General features: G+C 35.7%; 1 protein-coding gene across 4 annotated transcripts in view; it reads left to right on the top strand.

The window, feature by feature from the left end:
• Window positions 1-20,874, top strand: part of STRN3 (striatin 3) — a 61,471-nt gene that overhangs the window by 14,152 nt on the left and 26,445 nt on the right. For 2 of the 4 annotated variants that reach the window (XM_066188373.1, XM_066188371.1), the window contains exons 2-8: window positions 5,504-5,607; window positions 11,608-11,681; window positions 12,312-12,393; window positions 12,677-12,856; window positions 13,316-13,448; window positions 15,035-15,176; window positions 20,451-20,561. In XM_066188373.1, coding sequence (XP_066044470.1) covers window positions 5,504-5,607; window positions 11,608-11,681; window positions 12,312-12,393; window positions 12,677-12,856; window positions 13,316-13,448; window positions 15,035-15,176; window positions 20,451-20,561 — 826 coding nt within the window. The remainder of the gene's footprint in view (window positions 1-5,503; window positions 5,608-11,607; window positions 11,682-12,311; window positions 12,394-12,676; window positions 12,857-13,315; window positions 13,449-15,034; window positions 15,177-20,450; window positions 20,562-20,874) is intronic. The other 2 variants (XM_066188372.1, XM_066188374.1) reach the window with 2 other exon arrangements.

Genomic DNA, 20,874 nt, shown 5'->3' with positions numbered 1-20,874 from the left:
CCCTTTTGTGAATGGGAACTGGAACACTGATAGCTGCACGGGTGTGTTCACCCTTAAATGACTGTTAGGAGTCAAATCTTCCACCTCCCCAGTATTTTTTAATATTCTAAAACTGTTCTACTTCACCTTCAGCATAATAAACATCTAAAAATCAAGGTTAGAGTAGTATTATTGTGTGATAAAATGTTCCTGTTGTTTTGATGTTTGTGATGTGCCCTAATAGGATAAGCATACGCCTAATGTGTGCACAGAGCAGTTTCAGTGTATTGCACTTCTTTCAAAAATACTGCATGCCTTTCCTGCCTTCCTTCTAGAAGTCTGAATGGACTTTGGAAAAGCAAAACTCAAGCAGTACATAGCTGGCATTACTTCACATATAGCTGAGTTTTTTCAAAGTAGATTTATTGAGACTAAGAGTTAACAATGTTTAGGACTGAAATAGAAAGAAAGTATTTTCTGAGTGTGGTCCTGTATTGGTAAACTCATTAGGAATTGATTGTTGAATTGTAGGGGAGAGTGTTCCTGTATCAACAGTGGAAGAGAAGGATTTAAACAGTCTTCCATGGTTTACCATTCAGGTTTCTTTCTTGCCTCTTTTTCCCTTTTAGTATGTTTCACTAGCTTTGAAATGCTGAACAAGTATTTTAAATACTGCATGTCAGAATTTATTTATAAAATAAGACTATTGAATCCTATATGGATATCCTCACTATTATATAACCTTGAGGTTACATATGCAATTATACCTCCCCAAAATGCTGTAACAACTTCCCTCTTTTTTCCTCAATGGCTAAGAGAAATACATTTGATCAGTGTGAAGTTTGTCAGGCTTTTCTGGGCAGTTAAAGCAATAAAGTGCAATTTTAATGTGAATGCTGCCATGGTTGGTGCTGTATGAAGTAAGGGGAATAATTCTGAAGTTTTAAGAGTTTCTTTCAAAATGAGGGAGAAAAAAATCCTCATTTTCTTCCCAGGAAACTTTTTCTGAAAACTTTGATACATGAGTTTCCAAATGATATACAGTATTTTTAATAATTTAAAGTTACGTGTCGGTAATTTAGTAAACTACTTTAAGTCTTCTGTTACACTTTCATCAAACAGTATAATTGCATACTAGGGATGTTGAGTATCAGTCAAATAAGTGATTTTAATTATTCCTATCATTTAAGGGAAAGTTTCTTGTTTGAGATCCTAGAGTTCTGGTAAAGACTGTTGACTGTTTTGAGTATGGTCAGACTTCCTATTTAAAAGATAAAACACCTTTCAACTACAAAATGCGTGAATGTCTGAAATGCAACATGCTATTAAAACAATACTAAGTTTACAAAGTGTAGAATATTACATGTTGGAATTTTTATTTGTTCCTTTCTTTATGTACATTCTGTAGTTTTTAAACCCCAGACGATTCTTTGTCCTGGGATCCATACTGTTCAAGAAGCTATTCAGTAAATCTTTTTATCCTTGAATTCTATCTTGCCTAGTTTCGGGCATTATTTAATGCATCCTTGCACAAATACAAAGTATGTGTCACTCTAACTACTTCTCAAAGCTCCCTGAATTCACTTTCATAATAAAGCTGAGCAAGTTGGTGTGGTGGTACTTTTACTTGCAGCTGAGGGCCAAGGTGTAGAGGGAGCCCAGAGTTATTTAAATGTCAATTTTGTAGAAACATAGTGGATCTCAAGCAGGCTGGTAGAAGAGAAGGAATCTGCCCTGAAAGTGAAAGCCTTGGTTAGGCTTTGAAGAATCCGAAGTACAGTCCTAGCCCGTGTTGAAAACTGTTCTAGCAGAATCTGTGCACAACTAAATCCAGCTGAATTTTTTTAAGCCATGAGTGGGCATATTTTTACTTACAGAACTATTACATGCTTTATAAAGGAATGTGTTTTTCTCGCCCTTAAGAAATGTTCTTGCTAATACATTTTTAAAAATGCATTTTGATTGAATTTCCAATGCAGAAGAGTTAAGACTTGTATTGTATTTGACTTTCTTAGTCTCTCTACTCATGTTTTTTAAACCCTTCAGCCGTAGACATGCAGGTTATGGTATCGTGGTCAGGCTGATCTAAGACAATGTTGTCGCTGAAAGGGGTTGTTACTTCAGTATCCTCTTTGCATCCCTTGTGCCAGCCTGAGTTACTCCCGTGGCTTTACAGACAGAGTAGGAGCAGGAAACTGATGTAATTCAGAACCAAGTAAAAAATAAATAGAATGATTTTCTCAGTAGACTTGATGTCAACACAAGTAGCCAAGTCAGCACAGTAGAAGGAACAGAAAGGGGAGGAGGAGGAGGAGAATTGCTCCTCTTGGTATCAGCTCTGGAGACTTACAAATTAGTTTAAGACGGGAAGAATTCTGTTGTAACTGAGGAGGGTGGAAAGGTGAGCACGAAATTGTTGTGTGTCATTTTGTTTCCCAGGTTTTGTGTTACACAGTCTTAAGTCATCAGTATATTTGCAAATTGTATCAAATCTATCTTGAGAACTGTTTCAAAGGAAACGAGTTTGTTAGGATTGTGAAAGGTGTGTCATGTAGATGAGCATTTTTCTTTGTGCATTGAACCGAAGTTCAGCACCCCTGAGGGCAATTTGTTTACTTTGTTTTTATCAACCCTGAGATTTACTGCTTTTCAAAAAAGGAGGTGTGTTAATTCATAGGGCTCATGGTCATGCGGTGTATCAGGGGTTAGTTTTGACACTTGTCCTTTCTCAGTGCAAGACTGAAGGAAGCAAGCTGATTAATTTATAGAGCAGATTTTTGGTGATCTGGTTCTTGGTTTTGTATTGAAGGTCTTGATGTCTAAGTATTCCTCAAGTCTAAAATGATTTTCTGCGTTTCTAAAGATTGAGCTCTTAACTTCTGCATAGCTAGCTTCTGTTGTGGTTCAGCCATGAGATGGTTACAATGAGAAAAAGTAATTAATCCCAAAGTCAGTCAGACGTGTATACAAACAATTACAGAAATCAATTCTAAGAGAAGTCTGATAATATTGACAAAAATGTCAGGGCCTCAACTGCAGAGTGTGTTCTTGTGTGGTAACTTTTCTGTTCAGCCTATTGAACCCTGTAAAGATTGTTATAAATACTGCTCTATATAAAAGAGGTTTTTAGGCTCTTTTGTAAAGCAAAGTTTTGAGGTTTTATTATATTTTTTAATTTTCTTTTTATACCATTATTCTGTAGTATATTAATTCTCAAGATCATGTAGCTCATTAAACTGTCTGATTGAAAAGTATGAGATCTAGGCAATACCTTTTAAGTATGAAGACTTGATTCTGTGTGGCCAAATACTCCAGAAGCATTTCTATAAGGAAGAAGTTTGGCTATGAGCATTTAGGAAGTAGATGCCTCTCTTTGTGTAGGTTACAATTACATTGTTTTCCTTTCTGAGGCTGAAATAAGGCTCAACAGTTACAGCTAAGATTTGTCAGACAGTTACGGAAGGGTGCTGGCCATTGGCAGAAAAGTAAAGGAGAGAAGCCCGTCACTTACAGAAGACCTTATTTTAAAAGGACGTAGGAGCTTTCACAATCCTTATTAGATAACTACCAAAGTAGTTCTGAGTTTATTTTTGTAGATGGAGTCTGTGGGAAGTCAGTAACTTCCAAATGTTTGTAGTATGCTGTTGTGCGTATGTGCAGGTAACATTTTTTAAGAACCCCCACGTTTGTAACTCATTAATGTGTGCTGTGGAACAGCTGTGCATGGACTAGTGATAATCGGGATGGTCTGCAAGGCTTGTGAAATTGGCCCCTTGCTCCTCCCACAGAGGAGTGGAAATTACGTTTAATTGTAATTTTCTGCAGAAGGCTGTTAACTTTTTGTTTGATTAGAGTAATTTTTGGAGTGTTTTTTAGAATCTAGCATACTTGCAGTTGAGCATAGTTGGGTTTGCTGATTCTGGATCTCGTTCTCTGCCTTTTATCTTTACATATCTGTGCAATCAGTACAGTCTGTTTGGCTATGTTGAGGGTTTTTTGGTGTCGAGTTGGTGTTGTTTCCTCCCCAGCCCCTCCTCTTTTACCATACACTTCGGTTCCTTACTATTTCTCACCAAGTGACAGTGATTAGTTGAGTGCTTTCATGACATGTTTATGAAATACTCATAACTGCCTTGTTCTCACTAGGATTTTAATTGATTAAATCAGTAGTTAGCTTATGCAAGGTAAAGGAACATATTTTAATTTGGTTCACCATTGAGCACAAGGCCAGAGTGGCTAAAATCAGGGTTGACCTGTGAGGTCTTACACGGTGATATCAGTTGGGCTCAAGAAAGAAGCGATGCAAGAATGCTCTCACCCTGGTTAGACTGTTTCAGGCTGTAACCACTGAGTAATGCAAATGTGCAACCACGCCCTTGACAAAAATCTTCAAGGATAGATTAGGTGCACTTCCTCCCTGCCCCCGTGCCTCCTTTTGTAATGAAAAGTGGTGGTGTTGTTCTTGAGCTCGGTAGAGCAATGTGGTCTCTGCTGTACATTCCTTACTCTGAATCCCTCTTCTCAGAAATTTTATATTGAATCTAGTACTGAATTGGTTATTCAATGACTTCACTCAATTTAAAGTCATAGAGAGGACAAATGAGTTTGTGTGATGATGTTCCTGTGATGATGGCTAATCTGCTAATGTCATTAACTGTTTAAATTTTGTATTCCCATCTGCTAATTCCCTTGTCTTCCCTAGGATTTTGACTTGCAGAAGTCAAAACACAAGTCCTTTCACTTTGTAGTGAAGGGACTACTTTTTTCCTCCACAACCATCTTTGTCTTACTGTCTTTATTTTTCAACTATAAATTTTTTGCGCTAGTTGAGATGGCCTGTATGTTCTGCTGAATTTATTACCATCTACTAGGTTAGCAGGCAAGTAGGAATCTTCTTTCCTTCTTTTTAAATTAGGTGGGTAGTATGACTGATGCTTGAAAAAAAAAATCATTATTTTTCTCGATACAGAGCAGCACATTAAACCCAATTGTTCCTTGATATTCTAACACTCAGCTGTTTTCAGTAGCAAGTAAAATGTGAATACATAAACCAGTTGTTTCCTGTATAATGGATTTGTAAATTCTGTATTTGAATTTATGTAATCATTTCTTAACTTGTTCATTAAGGTGGCATTAAAAGCTGAATTGCTAATTGCAGTGTACCTAATTTAATATGGCTTTTGGTTTGGAAGAAAATATATAATAGAACTTACACTAACAATGCTGTAAGGACAAAAGTGTGTGCATATATCAAAATGTTTCTTATGATTGCTCTTTATGCCGCCTTGTAGAGTTACTGTACAGGCTTTAATACCTGTTCATCTTGAACAGAAAATAATACTCAATGGCTGGGGTAGAAATACTTTTGTTGGTACTGACTTGCTGAAATAATTAATGCTAAACAAGCTTTTTTCTTTTTCTTTCTTCCTTTTTCTTTTCTTCCTTATGTGACAGACGTTGTTGCTTTGTTTTGGGTACAGAAGGGAATAAAATATGTTTTTGCTCTTTTTTTGTGTGTTTTCAGGCTCGGATAGCATTTTTACAAGGGGAAAGAAAGGGCCAAGAAAATTTGAAGAAAGATTTAGTGAGAAGAATAAAAATGTTAGAATATGCATTAAAACAAGAAAGGTATGTATACAAATTGTTTAGTTTTTTTCTGACCTAAAAAACCTAATAGACTAAGATGAATTCCCTCACATTAAGAAAACTGTCTTTATTAGATGATTCTGATTTACTCTTTGTAAACTGTCTTTAAGGTTGGTCATCTTCACCTTGTGTTTTCTAACAAACTTTAGTGTCTTCTATAATAAAAAGTTGCATAATTTTCGAAGTTTTTGGACTTGTGTATTAAATAGACAAACAGGACAGTTTCCCTTATCTGGGTTCAAGTTATGGTATAGTGAGTAAGAATGAACATACCCAAAGGGCCTATACCTTATTACTATACCTTTATCTGTGCTTCAGTTGTATTAAACTGGAGAGGATGAAAAACACCGCTCTCTTGATCCCTTTCCACTATGCTGTATGTGTTGCATGATGAAAACTTTATTTTTTGAAGGAACAAAATCCTTTAAAACTTGTTTTTTCATTTTGAAGGGGTTTTTTTTCCTGTGGTAGATGCTTGCATATTTAGCCTCACTAGGTGTATTTTCTGTACTAATTATTTCCTGCTTAAAAAAATTAAAATTCCATTCAGTCTGTACAGGCTAACGTCCTTCAAACCTACATGTTCTTTTGTTGCCTGGTTATTTCATTTAACCAAAATTGGTAGTTAATTTTGTAAAATCACTTGGGAAATAATCTTGTCAAGTGCTTATACTTTCAATAGAGGACTCAGTTCTTATTTTTAATTTTATCTTGCTCCTAAAAAGTAGCTGAGTCCAATGGTGAAACATCTTGACAATCAGGCAAGAAAAGATGTAGTCTTTATTTGTGTATTTTGATTTTCAGGGAGCCTTCCTGCCAGAGTAAAGTTAAAATTTTGTATCAGAATGTAGAGAGGTTTCACTTGGATATTTTTAAGTTAGTTGTCCAACTGTAAGTATGTCTAAATACATTTTACATTATGGATCACTCTTATGAGTGAGGGACTAATACAGAAGTAAGTTTCAGTTGTTTTCATATTAAAACCTAATGTTTTGGCAAGGTGGCTTTGTTCTTCTGTGTGAGGTGTCCAGTATAGAGGTGCTTCAGAAAACAGTGTATATTCATACAGAAAGCCATAACAGCACATCATATATTTTCTGGTGAAGTAATAGGCAGAAAGGATCTATTACTTCATTCAGCCCTGTCCTTTTAATGGAAAGCAACTCAAGGTTTCCAGCCAGTGTATGGCTAAAACTTGCGTTGTCATATCCTACAGGTAATGTACAAGTCACTCTGGGTTCAAGGCAGATAAAAGATATGCAGGGTCTTGGGATGTAAAGAACACTGAGCATATCAAAAAAATAATATGCTGTTATGGCAGATGCAGGTGTCTTGCATGTAGGTAACTTTCTGAAGTTGAAGGAAAAGGTTTTGCCTATTTTGGCAGTAATGAACTGTGTGCTGCACAGGGACTTTTTGCGAATGTGCACCATAAAGCATTGAGCATTGCCTGCTTATTGAGATAAATCAGAGGCACTTAATTTCAGCTGGTGTGTGAAGGCATGCTATAACAGGATGCACAATTTGAAGTTGAATGGCATCGGTGAAGCCTCATTCCTTTCCTGAAATGAAGCTACCTTTATAGTCTTCCCATGAAATTCTAAAATTCATCTGATGGCTAAGAACGTTGTAAACATGTGCACTGGAAGAATAACAGCAGGAACATACTGTTTGCTTTAGTTCTTGTGGCTAATGGGTGCAATCCAACACTGCAGTAGTTTTCAAGAGGAAGCTCCTGGCTTAAGTTTCAGCCATAATTCTCATGAAGATTGTTAGAAGTGGGAATTGAAACTTGAGTTGTCTGGTGAATGTGTGGGAGGCAACGAGGAAGCTACAAATGCCTAGTAGTTTGGGGGATCTAACTGTGAAAGTATGATGGATTGAGTAATTGAAAGCAAGCAGGTACTGACTTGCCAGTAAATCATTCAAGAATGATGTCGGTTTCTTGCTTGTTGCACTTGGTGTTCAGGAAAATAGACTTGATTTTTTTGTCATTGTTCCCGAGTGAAGAATCACAACTGATAAAATACACCAGCTCCAAAGCAAAATAAATCTGAGAATTTCAGACCTGAAGATTGTTGACAGCAAATTTCAGTGTTGCACCTGGTTCCTCCCACCCTCTTTCTTTTCTTGTTGCTAACTCCATGATGCCATCAAAAAGTTTCATGCAGTGAAATACCAATTAGAAGGAGTCAGGAACAAACTCATTCAGACAACTGTTGTGATTTCTCAGAAAAAGGTTATGAAGCAGAACGTCAGTGTGTAAGATCAAATAAAATGCAGTAGTTGTTACAAAGTAGTTTGATATTTTTAGTGTTTATCTCTAAGTATGTGTAATACTGTTTTAGAAAATTAAAACGTTATTTAAGTGTCCTTAAATGCTTTGATAGTTGATATTTTTTTAGTAATAAAATTAGGTCCTGTGCAGTTATAGGCATGGAGTTTTTTTGTTTGTATCTAGTGTGTATTCTTTTATGGTGCTTTGCAGACCCAGCCAGATGTTGTCTGTTGTGTACTCTGAGCCACTCTGCTCCAAGCTTTGTTACCGTAGTGGTGTGCTTAAATTAATGAGACTTGCTGAAATCATAAAGCTGTGGCTGTATTTTGGCTCCACGTGCTTTGGACTGGAGCTAACTTACACCTTTGCAACTGAGTGGTGTGATATGACAGTTAAATAGCAGGAAACAGTTAAATCAAGTTACGGTGTTGTTTCTTCTACTCTTTTTTACTCAAGGAAATCTAGCCTTAGGTCAATACTTCAAAGATTGAAACATTACCCCTTGTAGAATTCAGTTACTCTATTGTCACTGATCTGTCAATGACACTGTAGCTTGTTAGTGTTTTATAAGTGATGGCCCCAACAGGGAAAGGAATAGATGTGCAAATATATAGTTGATTGGAATTTAATAAGATTAATTTTTGCTGTGAAATTGAAGTTGTGATGTGAAAGACAAGTGGTTTCATTGCATGCAGCAATATTTTCTTATTTATAGTGGCTAATTATTGGTATAACTCTAGATCAGATGCATCATCATCTGTGCTAAAGAACAATTAAAGTAGAATTTTAATGAACGTTTTGAAATTGTAGCTCCAAAATGGAACAACTGCTTCTAAATAGTATGTCACGGCTCTAAATTGAACAAATTTAGGTTGGCTTTTCAATTATAGTCCTTTATTGGCTTCACTCAAGAATTGAGCAAGAAATACTTTGTCAACTTTATTTAAGTTGAATTATTTTTATTTTGGTTGTTTAGGGTTGCTTGGAGTTTTTTACCCCCCCCGCCCCAAATGGACAGTACTTTATAGGGCATATAATTTGTAGTGTGTGCTTGTAAAGCCCCAGTCTAGCTTGACAAGTTTCTTATAGGGGTTTAGGTTTTTTTAATATCCTGAAGCAGGTGCACAGGAAAATGTGACAAAGTTCTCAGGAGATTAAAGAACAGACTTTTACTGGCAAAATTTAGAAACTAAGGGCAAATTTTAAACCAATCAATCAAATGAAAGCATTTCACAAGGCATTTGACTTAGCAAACTAACCCATCCAACTTCAAGTTAACCAGCCACACTTCAGTTGTCTTGAGCCAATAATCATTTTCTCCAGTCTCTTACTGTACTTCGCATATTTGGGAAGCTTGGTGGAACATTGCCCTATTACAGTGTGGCATGAAGTTTTGCCTCTCAATTTAAAGAGAGGGCCTGAGGTAGTCCTAGTGCAGGGATGAGCTATGAACATATTCATAAATAGTTAAAAAATATGATTCTGTTTAGTTGGCAGTCAGATTCAGGTCAAAAAAAGTCTTCACGAGCTTTACAATTTTTCAGTTACAATGTGATTGCCACGAAATGAGGAATTTTATCTTGCTAAAAAGGGTCAATAGTGCCATCTAGTGACAGTTTGTTAATGAGACTTCCTAATGGCTATTTTAACAAAAATTTGTGTAAAATATAAGAAAATCCTTGCCATCAAATATATAAGGCACCATTTGAGATGTTCCTGTACTATCAATTTGAAAACACTTGCAGTAGTGGCTCAGGCATTGGAGAAGTATTTTTTTGGAAATCCTTGATTTTGTCCAGCACTTGTTCCATTATGTGTCTTTTTACCTGAGAAGTTTCATATTCAAGAATAGTTTTTATGATTGATGGGAGCTAGGTTTTCTTCAGCTATTCTTAAACTTCTGGTCAGATGTTTCATTTAGAGTGATACACAACTGTATTGCTTAGAGAGTTCTTTAAAATATGGCTGGTAATGTTTTTATGGAGATTTTTCACTTTGACTCTACCTGTAGCTCTTTACCTTGAGATTTTGAGCATTTTTGCAAAGGATCTATGAGGTAAAAGTCAAACCATGAAAGATCAATGATAAAGTTTGAGAAATCCAGGATATAGGCATAGGTAGTTCAGATGAGATTCCTGATTGTAAAGGGAGCTGAAGACGTTTTGATAGGCACGCTGGGTAGAGGATAAGATTTTGAAGGCTCATGCATACTTTCATGGAAATAGTATCACCAAGACCAGTATTTTACAAGGTGATGGTGTTTTGCCCCCATCGATGGGGATGGTGAAATGGGTACAGACACCAGTGGAAAGAATCATCTTGTTTTACTATTAATATTGAGGCAACATGGATGTGAGAAGATACATTTGATAAAACAATAAGCATATTACTCAGCTTTAGCGACAAGCAAAAATAAGCAAGGTAATACATCTAATCATTACTGTATGAGAGAGAGAATAGTGGTTGAGAAAGATACATCACCAGTTGCCTAAATACTTCACCATCATCATCCACAGTTGCAATCCTTTTGCAGTGAGGACCTGGAGAAGCTTTCCCAGTGATTGGGATAGTCCTATGCAGGGTGTGTCCACTCATAGGGGAGGTCTCAGGTTCACCCAAAAGGGGATCCAGCTTTTATAGGCCCAAGTCAACAAATCCAAATGACTTGTTAGCCTTTTGTGCGGAAAATACCTGTTCCTGATGGCATACTTCCTGACCGGCCAGGGCCAGAGCCCGAGCCCAGGCAATGGCTTGGAAGGCTTTTTACCAAAAATACTCCACTAACAAGTCTCTAGGGATATAGGTTGGGAGGATCTCTCCTACTAACAAGCCTTTGGGGACATTAGTTGGGAGAATCTCTTAATATATCTTGCACAAGGTTAAACAGATGTCTCTACAACAGCCAGTTTGGCATTAGGAACAACTAATATAAATACTTTGCTCGTTTATTTTTAACTAAAGAACCTTCATGGTATTGGTTGCATCATGCTCAAGATTAATCTTGTGAGTCAACTCAGGCCTAGGCTTGCTGTTCAGGCCTTAGCATATCAGAGGGAGGAGAGATTAGGGTTAGGGAATCAGGGCTCAGAAGATGGGAAGGACTGAGGCACATTTGCATAGGTGGACTAAGTAGAAATTGGAAGCTGAGCCTCCAGTCACTGAGGAGGAGAAAATATGGAAGAGAATACAGGTGATGAGAGAAACAGCCACTCTAACATGGTTCTTCAGAGGGATACGTGTCATAAGCAGAGACAGAGCAGGAGACAAATTGAAGTGGAAATCAAAAGTAGTAGCTAGGCAGGAACCCCAAATAAGAGGTTCATTTGTTGTAGTGTGATTGGCTACCTATGACAGTGGTACAACTGGAAAAATGATTTCTGCTAAGTTCTTGCACCTGCTGGTTTTTGAAAGATTCTCTTATTGGCTGATACACAGGAAAAACCCCATGTTCTTAGAGAACACGCTGAACTCTTGCCTGTAAGTTACTTGATAATTGTGAGTAATTGTCAAAATACTACATCAAAGCTTGAAGGACTAGAAATAATTATTTGATGAATTGTTGTTTGTTGAAGAATTATCACAACAGTTCTATCCGGATTAATTGTACTGTGTTGGTATGGTTGCTTTAAATGGGGACAGTAGAATGTTTTGAATTGATCAAAGTCTTGTCTGCTAATTTGATAAACATCTGCATACTTTTTCAGGGCAAAATACCATAAATTAAAATATGGCACAGAATTGAACCAAGGTGACTTGAAAATGCCAACTTTTGAATCAGGTAACTTTTTTACAATAAAGTTTCGTCTGTTTAATTTATTGCAGCTTTCTTCTCCTCAACCCTCTCTTAGGTCTGTTATAGGGAATATATCTAGGAACGTTGAGGCATGAGGTAAATATTTTTTAATCTGAAAATCAAAATTAATTGACCTTTTTTTTTTTTTAAGGAGCTCTGAATGTTTTTATTTTAAAACAAGGAAAATACTCCAAAGAAGAAAAAAGCAGACTATCTTTACTGCTTTTCTGGAGTGTATCTGATAATGCAGTTGTAAATGTCAAGTTGATAATACCATTTTTGCTCTTCAAAGTATTGCAGATGGAAGAAAGCATTTCTCCTAACAATGCTGGGCTCTTTAAGTAGAATTGCGTTTGACTTCTTTTGAAATGTTGGTCTTTGGGAAGCCTTTTGGCCTGTATTTAAATAGTGTGCCTTAAAATTGTGGTCTGCAGATTTATATGCCACCCCCTCCCTTTCCCCCCTGCCTTCTGTTTTACAAGTACCACATTTTGGGTACATTTTTAACCAGTTGAAACTAGAGATCACAGTGCATATTTCTGACTTGATGGGAATTTTTGTTTGTGTCTAAAAACAGTGTAAGTTAGATGTTAACTGTGACACTGTGTCTTTCAGAAGATACCAAAGATACAGAGGTTCCTGCAGTACCTCAGAATAGCCAACTGACCTGGAAGCAAGGCAGACAGTTACTGCGACAGTAAGTAGCATTGTGGGATATTGGTGTATTCATACTTTTCCTTGTGGTTTGAGGAGCTCTATGAAACAGAGTAGCTGAGGTAGGCAAATTGTGATTTGTTCTTCAGGACCTTGGAGTCCTGAGCTTTAAACAGTACAGAGTAAAGTTTTCCATGTGAGATGGATAGCAAAGCTTATTTTTCCTTAAAGGATACAACAGTGGCATTCATTTTCAACAGTGAATACTAAGTTTCCTTTTTCATCAAATGTCCTTTCCTCTTTCTTTCTTCTCTTAACATCTCTAGGTATCTTCAGGAAGTAGGTTATACAGATACAATATTGGATGTACGCTCCCAGCGAGTAAGGTCTTTGCTTGGGCTCTCCAATTCAGAACCAAATGGTTCAGTAGAGACAAAGAACTTAGAACAGATCCTGAATGGGGGTGAATCTCCTTCATCAAAACAAAAGGGACAGGAAATCAAAAGGTAAGGGAAGAGATAAGAAATGCATAAAGTTTGTTTTGCCTAGTCGTTGACATGTACGGGTCAGTTCACACTGGTCTTTCAGCTGGAGAGTCTGTGAACAGCTGTGAGTGTAGCTGACCACAAATGATTATATACTTCATTAAAATTGATTATACATAAGAACGTATACACCTATTACATACATACATGTATGTTATACTAACATGATATGCAGGAAAATTGTGTGTTGATGTTGAATTATGTAATACGATCACTTTGTTATTTTAAGGCAAGAGTCTGTTGACTGGTGCTTTTGTAATAAGGATTTAAGCAGATATAGAAACTTCCATTCAGTAATTTCTTGTTTTGCTGGTTTTAAAGCTCTTAAGCTATCAGATGGCAGTTTTGTTTGATCTGGTTAATTTCTAAATCTCTTCATTAAGTAAAATGGATTCTCTCTTAATGTTTTTATTTTTACAGGAATTCTGGTGATGTTCTTGAAACATTCAATTTCTTAGAAAATGCTGACGATAGTGATGAAGAAGAGGAGAATGACATGATAGAAGATATTGCAGAAGGAAAAGAAAAGCATCGGATAAATAAAAAACACAAAGTAAAAGATTTTTTTTACTAGATCTGAAATTCCCTTTAAAAAAGGAATTTTTTTCTCTGGAAATGACATAAGTAGGCAATGTCAAAGTGTTTGTTGCAGTTCTGTTATCTGAATGGATTGCACACAGATGCATTACTAATAAATTTGGTGGTTTACTTAATAAATTACATTGTGAACTTTAAAAAAAACTAACTAAGCTGTTTGCAATTATGAATTAAGTGATGAATTGGCCATTTCATCTTCAGTTCATACTGTGTGTCCCTATATGAGGTAAATTCAGCACAATACATTGTGCATCCTTTCTGGATTTTGAATAAGGTAGAAACAATTCCTCAGAGGAAATGCAGCTATGTAATGTGAAAAAAAATTTGCTTCCATATCAAATACATGTGTAATTCTTCTTTTTAGACAATTTTTTGCTAAATATATCAAGAACCTAGCAGAGACTTGTCTCAAATAACCTTTTGTTTAAGGTTCTATCAGTTGTGTTCCATTTGTGTCTAGTTTTCCGTTCTGTGGATATCTTTCTAGAAAGGGTAGACAGTGTTTACCTGTCCCATTTTAATTCATTCTCCTGTAATGGATCCCTGTCTTTGGGGTTTCTTTATTTAGAGATAGTGATTTATGAATATTGTACTAACAGTTTTGTTACTGTTTGCTCAGAACAGTATTCTGTAGCATGATGACCCTCTGGCTGCATTGGATTTTCCTAAATAGTTAGCAATGAGCTTGGCTTGATGCAAGTCTTACATCTCCCATACTGACTTGTCAGGAAGGGGTTTTCACCCTTCCTTGGACTTCCAGTAGAGAGATTAGTCAAGCATTGAGTTGAATCCCTTTTTTTCTATAAAAAGTCTGATAAAAAGACTGTCAAGTAAATATCTAAGCATATATGAAGAGTTTACACCCACTTTTTGACTTTCAGCAAAGCTTGGGGTTTTTTTATAGAAAGCAAAAGGATCATTTATAGTTCTAGAGTTTATAAAAATTGTCTCTTTCTGAAAAAGTAAGAACATTGTGCAAATAACCTCACGTGGAAAATTTCTTCACCTGAAGAATGAAATAAAAATTTTCACCAATGCTTTAGTAGAGGGTTTGTTTGTTTTGTTTAAGGTGGAGATAGGGTTAGAAATGGTAAAAAGACAGTTTTCTTAAAATGCTCTGTATTCCAAGCTTATGCTTAACACTGAAAAAGAACTGGAAAGGAAAAAGAAGGACAGGCTTCTGGACCAGTAGAAAGCATAGCTTGTAAGCTTTCTCTGTAGAGCTATTGATAGGGCAAGAAAATCAACAAAATTTTCTAATTGTTATTTGTTAAATAAAAAACCTAAAGACCGGGTTGTATGGGATTTTTGTTGCTAAAGCTAGTGTCAGTGTTTTTATTTCCTAGTGTTCACTAGACTGCACTGTTCTCTTTTTTGTTTTGATAAGCCAACTGAGATCTAAGTTATTTTTTCTGCATTTTAGATTGAAAAAATGCTTTCCCTTGCAAGACATTACTCAGAATTGTCTCTAGATTTTCTGACCTGAATGACTAGAAAATCTGTTTGTGATTCAAATGCAGGAAAATATTTATCTTCTTGCAGATTGGTAATGAAGGTTTAGCTGCTGACCTCACAGATGACCCTGATACTGAAGAAGCTTTGAAAGAATTTGACTTTTTAGTGACAGCCGAAGATGGTGAGGGAGCTGGAGAAGCTCGAAGTTCAGGAGATGGAACAGAGTGGGGTAAGACACTAATAAAAGCATTTAAAAACAAGGGAATACTTGTTTCATGATAGTTCCTATGAGTTTTGTAATACCTGCTAAAATGGTGTGAATGTGTGGATGAATGTGATGATCAAACGTTGAGGCTTAGAAAATTACATATATTTTTGGTGAAACTTTCATATATATATATATTTATGTTGTTGTCAGTGCTGCAGGTACAACTGTGATTACATTTGTTTCAGGTTTTGTTTTTGATTTCAGAACCAAGAGGAGAATATTTTCTTTCTTAGATAAGAAAGGCTTGAATTCTGAATGTTTTTATACCTGGATTAAATTTTCTTTCAAATACAGTTTGGGTTTTTTTTTTTCCCCCCCTACTTGTTTCTTATCAGGACCTTCAAACTTTTTGTACCTAGGTTAAATTAATTTCTTTGGTGTACTTGAAAAATGGACAATTAGTTCTTCTGTTTTTCTGACTGAGATTTTCAGATGTTGTTGCTAATATAGCTTATATTAGTAAAATAATAGAAAAAAGGCCAAAACCATTTCTAATAGCCTAACATTTTTTATTAGTAATTTGATGTGAAACAAAATATGTTAAGTCAGTCACTTTTGCAACCTACATGTTTCAAAAGAGGAGATTGAAAGGAGAAATTTTTTATGGGAAAAAGAATAGTGACCCAAGTAATCAATATCTGCCTTTAAATGGGAAATTGACTATCTTGATTTCTGAATTGTGGTACAAACAATTTTGTAGTTACATACCACAAGTCTTAAATCGTAAGCCCCAGACTGCCTTTAGATCATGTTGTTTGAGCATTTTATGTCATTGTGATAATGAAGTCATACTTCAATAACATCCCAGTGAGCAAAGAAAATACAAAGATTTACAAAAATTAAAGTAATGACACATCTTCCAGGAAAATTATCCAGTCTTGATTTTGAAGGTACCAAGGATTAGGAAGCATTCTTTCCTAAAAACTAGTATCAAAGGATTAGTCACCTTTGTTTTTAAAACTCGGTCTTATTTCTTGTTGGAAAATGAAGCTGAACAAACTATTACCTTTAGTTTTGGTGGTAACTGTCTTATTTTTAGTAGCATTTTAGTTGCTTGCTGTTGTTCCCTTTTGAAGTTGATGTTATTTGAACAGTTTCTTGATGGTCTTTTCATTTAGGCAAACAGGCAGATCTCTTGGTGTAAGATGTGTCATAGAACCTGAGGCAAGAGTTTTTGACTTTGCTTGCAGCATCCCTTCAGATATATAGTGACGTCGAAAGTTGTGGTTCTGGTGTCAGTCTTACTATTGTATATGAAAGACAAGATAGTTTGATACTGTAATTCATGCAGTCAAAGATTTATCCATGGCAGGCTACTGAAACCTACTGTGTTGAACTAGCTTGTCCATTGAAATTCCTAGTCATTGTTTCCAAAGATTACTTTCCAGTGTGTTCTTTGTCTGGCATTTCCTCAAGTAGTTACCCAATTTTAAGGTCTGTTTTAAAAATCAAATTGACCCACCACGCTTTTCATAGAGCTGTTTGAATGTTTTTTTATTACAGTTTAAATGAACCCATAGCAAAGTGAGGCAGAGCATTATGGGAGTTTGTGCACACTTGTGACAGCTGATTTAACTGCAGCAATCCCATTGCTATCAAAAAACTCATATCTGAGACAAGAAAGTGGGAAGGAGGAAATAAAACATAAGCCTAGTTTCATCTTTCGAAGTATGTTCTGAGTTTTGCCATATGAAGACAATTTTCATAAGTCTTTTGTATGTTTTGTAACTTAGTATTTAATTCAGTCAAAGACATGCCTACAACTGTAGTAGCAGTATTTTTTTTCACAGTATGTCACTGATTTTAGTAGAGATGTTATTGCCTTAAATGGGAATTTAAGGATAGAATCCATCAGATCTTGGGGTTGTGTTACGTTTTAAAGATCAGTGTAAATATGACAAGACGTCCTTGTTAACTATCACAAATAACATTTTAAATACTGTCCCACTTAAATGCTTTCTTAAATAAAACAATACACTGCCTAAACCAATTTATTTTAGCCTATCATGTTATTTTGAACTCTATGAAACTTGTTACTTCAAATATCCAGGTCCATCCAGTTAGTTATTTTGAGGGGAAACTTAATTTAAACAAGTATGTACTATTACTGCCTAAACAACTGCATCAGTCATGAACTTAAATATTTCAGTTAAAATTCAGATTTTTTTTTTCATAATGTAGTAGTTGCTCCGCTCTGTTTTCATAGATTTTTTTCTTCCTTCTGTTTTAGTTTTCCTGTCATTAGCCTCCTTCTATCACTTCTTACTTTTGCAAGCATTTAAGCATTCTGAAACAAAAGTTATATTTACATCTCTAATTAGTTATAATGCTTTTATTTAGTATCTGGAAAACCTCTGATGTTTAGGCTCTAAATATATTGCCTAGTCTTACTTTAGTAATATTTACAGTACTTAATTGCAAAGTATTATCTGTAGGTCCAACTTTCAATATCCTAAAATATTCCAGCACCAAATTTTTTGCTATTGAGGATTCTTCAAACCTGTCAGTGTGTGTCGTGAACTTTGGATTGCGTTTGTTTTCTTCTATATTACAGCTTCTTATGAACAAATTCTTTTTTACGTAAGTGCCTTAGTTAACATACTTTGAGTGTTAAATTAATTCCAAACATTGTGATTTAAAGTGTCCTGTCATGCAACACGTTTTACTTAGGAACAGCTTATCTTCAAAATACTGAAAGATGAGCAAGTTCAAGCAATGTTAAATGAAGAGTCAAATTGTGTGACATACTGAAAAAAGAATGTACAGTTTCAGATTAAAAAAATTATAAATTCCTTGTGATTTAGTATCAAGAAAAAATGCATATATAACTCAGTTTGCTTAAGCAAACAGCAGTATATACCTACTGTTATATATTGTGCTACGTATTGCGGACTTGACATATCATGTAGTCTCTTTATTCTGCTTCTGGTTTCATGTGTTCGTCACTGGATTTCTTTTCCCCATGAAACACAAAAGTTTTCTTTACAAGATGGACCATGAGTCAGAGAATGACTGACTGTGCCCAGAGTGTGACTGGAATTCACAATCTCTTGGATCATTTTCAAAACACTTTTAAAAAACAGAAAAATTTAAAGCCAGACTTTCTCCACTCAATTATACTGGTCAGTGGACATCCTGAATCCTCTGTGCTGTCCTGTATCAGTTTAGTGCAGGGAAAGTCACTGTTGGGGGCAATTGCAGAGGTTTTCTAGTTACATGGCTCTGTTCTGAAGTAGCCCAATATATGTAGGCATAATGGAGAGAAACACCGCTCTGTTTTCCTAAAAATCTTGTATGAAATTCATTTCACAGCCTACCCAGATATTCTGAGTTTGTGTTTTATCTAGTTTTCTATTTACAGCCTACATTTTTGCAGCCAGCAGTGTTGGTTTTGAATATTTATGTTTGCAGGCTTGTGCTTTTCCTGTTTTTTGTTGACTGAATGAGCCCAGTTCCTTCAGATTCTTTGTCTTGATAGTTAATGCCCTATTTGTTTTGCACTCTGCAGACGTTTTCTAAACTTCCAGTGTAGAACACAGACTGAGCATGTTACTTCAATTTCGTCATTACCTGCACTGTCCTGGTTTAATGCACTGCACCTTTTTAAATGTTCCAAAAAGACATTTTTTAGAGTAACATTACATTGACGTTACATGTGGTCATCTTCTGGTTCAGTTTAATTACCTAATCCTTCCCTACAATGCTGCAACCTAGCTGATTATTTTCATTTTATTAATAGTACTTTGGAATTTTATTAATTAGTTTTTAATGGAGTTTTCTTTTAATTGAGTTTTAGTGGGTTTGATTTTTTTTGTCTTTGATTGGGCATATTCTCTGACTTATCTTTCTGTGCTTCTTGTGTTTCCTGAGTAATCACTATTCCTCTCTGTCAGTGCTTAGGCCCAGTGATCAGAGAGATTGAGGTCTTAGTGTTTGCAGCTTGGTAGGTGTAGCTGTAGTTTGGTGTAGGATGTCACTGTTCCCTTCTCATCACCAGAGTTCTTTGTGGGACTCTGCTGTTACGCTCTCATTTCATGTTTCACCGCCCTTGCCATCTCTGTATTCCATCTCTTTGATCAACATTGTCACTGAGTGATGGTAGACGCATCAGTATCCTAGGGTATCTCTCTTCTCATTTGTTGTCATGTTTTGTCATGAAGCATGTACTTGGAATAACTCCTATTGTTTTTATTCTAAATGCATGTTACTTTGTTTCTACTGTGTATGACTCCTCTAGTGCACTTTCATGATTATAATGGTTTTAACTTCTAAAATGGGTACAGTCATACTGTAAGTGATTGGAAGTTGGGAACTGAGGAACTAAGTGTTGTGGTTTTATACCTAAAGAATTTATGAGTATAAAGCTGAACTGGCGCACAAACCAAGTTTGGTTGCTGCCTGGTTGTCTACTAGCAGAAGTGCTTCTGCAAATGTTGTTTGCCTTGTGTTAGAAACAGGTTTATCTTTTTACTAATTCTGAGCCTCCAGAAATGATAGAGATAGATAGTTCAGAAAAGTGGAGACCTGACTTTTCGTAAAGAATAATTAACTCTGCAGTATTTGTCCAACAGAAGAAGATACGTCTTCTGAAACTACTGTGGAATGTTGTATTTCTGCTAATTATGACCTAATTTCTGGAATGCAGTGGGATGTCCACCTGTGCAAATTACTTTTCTTCATCTTTATGTGAAAAGCTGTATTTGTAGACTTGTTTCTCTGGTTATATGTAGGACCAAGGTTTCTTTCTTGTGCATGTAGAATGAATGCGAAAGGATGCATGGTGGTCTTCATGAATAAACTGGCACTGACTTACTCAGCTTGCATTTTCATGGGAAATACAGCATGAATGCTTTTATTTGCTTAGTCAACACTGGCTGAATAATTTCTTAACACTGTCTTTCTAAAGATGCAGTAATTGTTTCTGAACACCAATGAATTTTTGTGTATTTTGAAGTATCTAACATAAACAGTTACTTATGAAGCATAATTTGCTTGCTCCTTGGTAACAAATTAACGTACAATTTTCAAATATGTAACTGACAATATACAGTGCCTTGGAAAACTGTATTAAGTGAAACTTGGTCTTTTATAAACTTAAAACTGAGACTGCACCTTTAAAATAAAGATTTATTAATAACTTTTATTAATGCTCTTATACAGCTATGACAGTAAATCACCAACAGCTTGCATTGCCAATTGCTGATTATTTTTCTTTTAATAATATGCTGCATGTAGACAAAGATGACCTGTCCCCAACTGCTGAGGTTTGGGATGTAGACCAGGGACTAATAAGTAAACTGAAGGAACAGTACAAGAAGGAACGAAAGGGGAAGAAAGGGGTAAAGAGTAAGTGCAGATTCTGAATCTTGTAATGCAACACTTTTTTGCCTGTCTATATAGAAGACATTTTTTTCTCACAAGTTCTGTTGTTCGTTTTTGTTTGGTTTTTTGTTTGTTTTTTTTTTTTTTTTTTCCATTAAGCATCATTTTCTGTAATGGGGGCAACCAACTTTAACTTTCTACCTGCTGAATGTGAAAATATCAAAATTTTGACAGCCATTTCATAAATGAGAAATGTTGAAAAGACAAGAATTCATGGTTAAAGAGGTCAAGAGAACTAAATGCATAGGAACGTTAGTGTAAAAATAGTGAACAACTT

The sequence above is a fragment of the Chamaea fasciata genome, unplaced genomic scaffold (assembly GCF_029207755.1).
Source record: "Chamaea fasciata isolate MVZ Bird 193981 ecotype frontalis unplaced genomic scaffold, bChaFas1.0.hap1 SCAF_7, whole genome shotgun sequence".
Taxonomy (NCBI): domain Eukaryota; kingdom Metazoa; phylum Chordata; class Aves; order Passeriformes; family Sylviidae; genus Chamaea; species Chamaea fasciata.
Note: the sequence above shows the minus strand (reverse complement) of the source record. Positions and strands in the feature narration are given on the sequence as shown.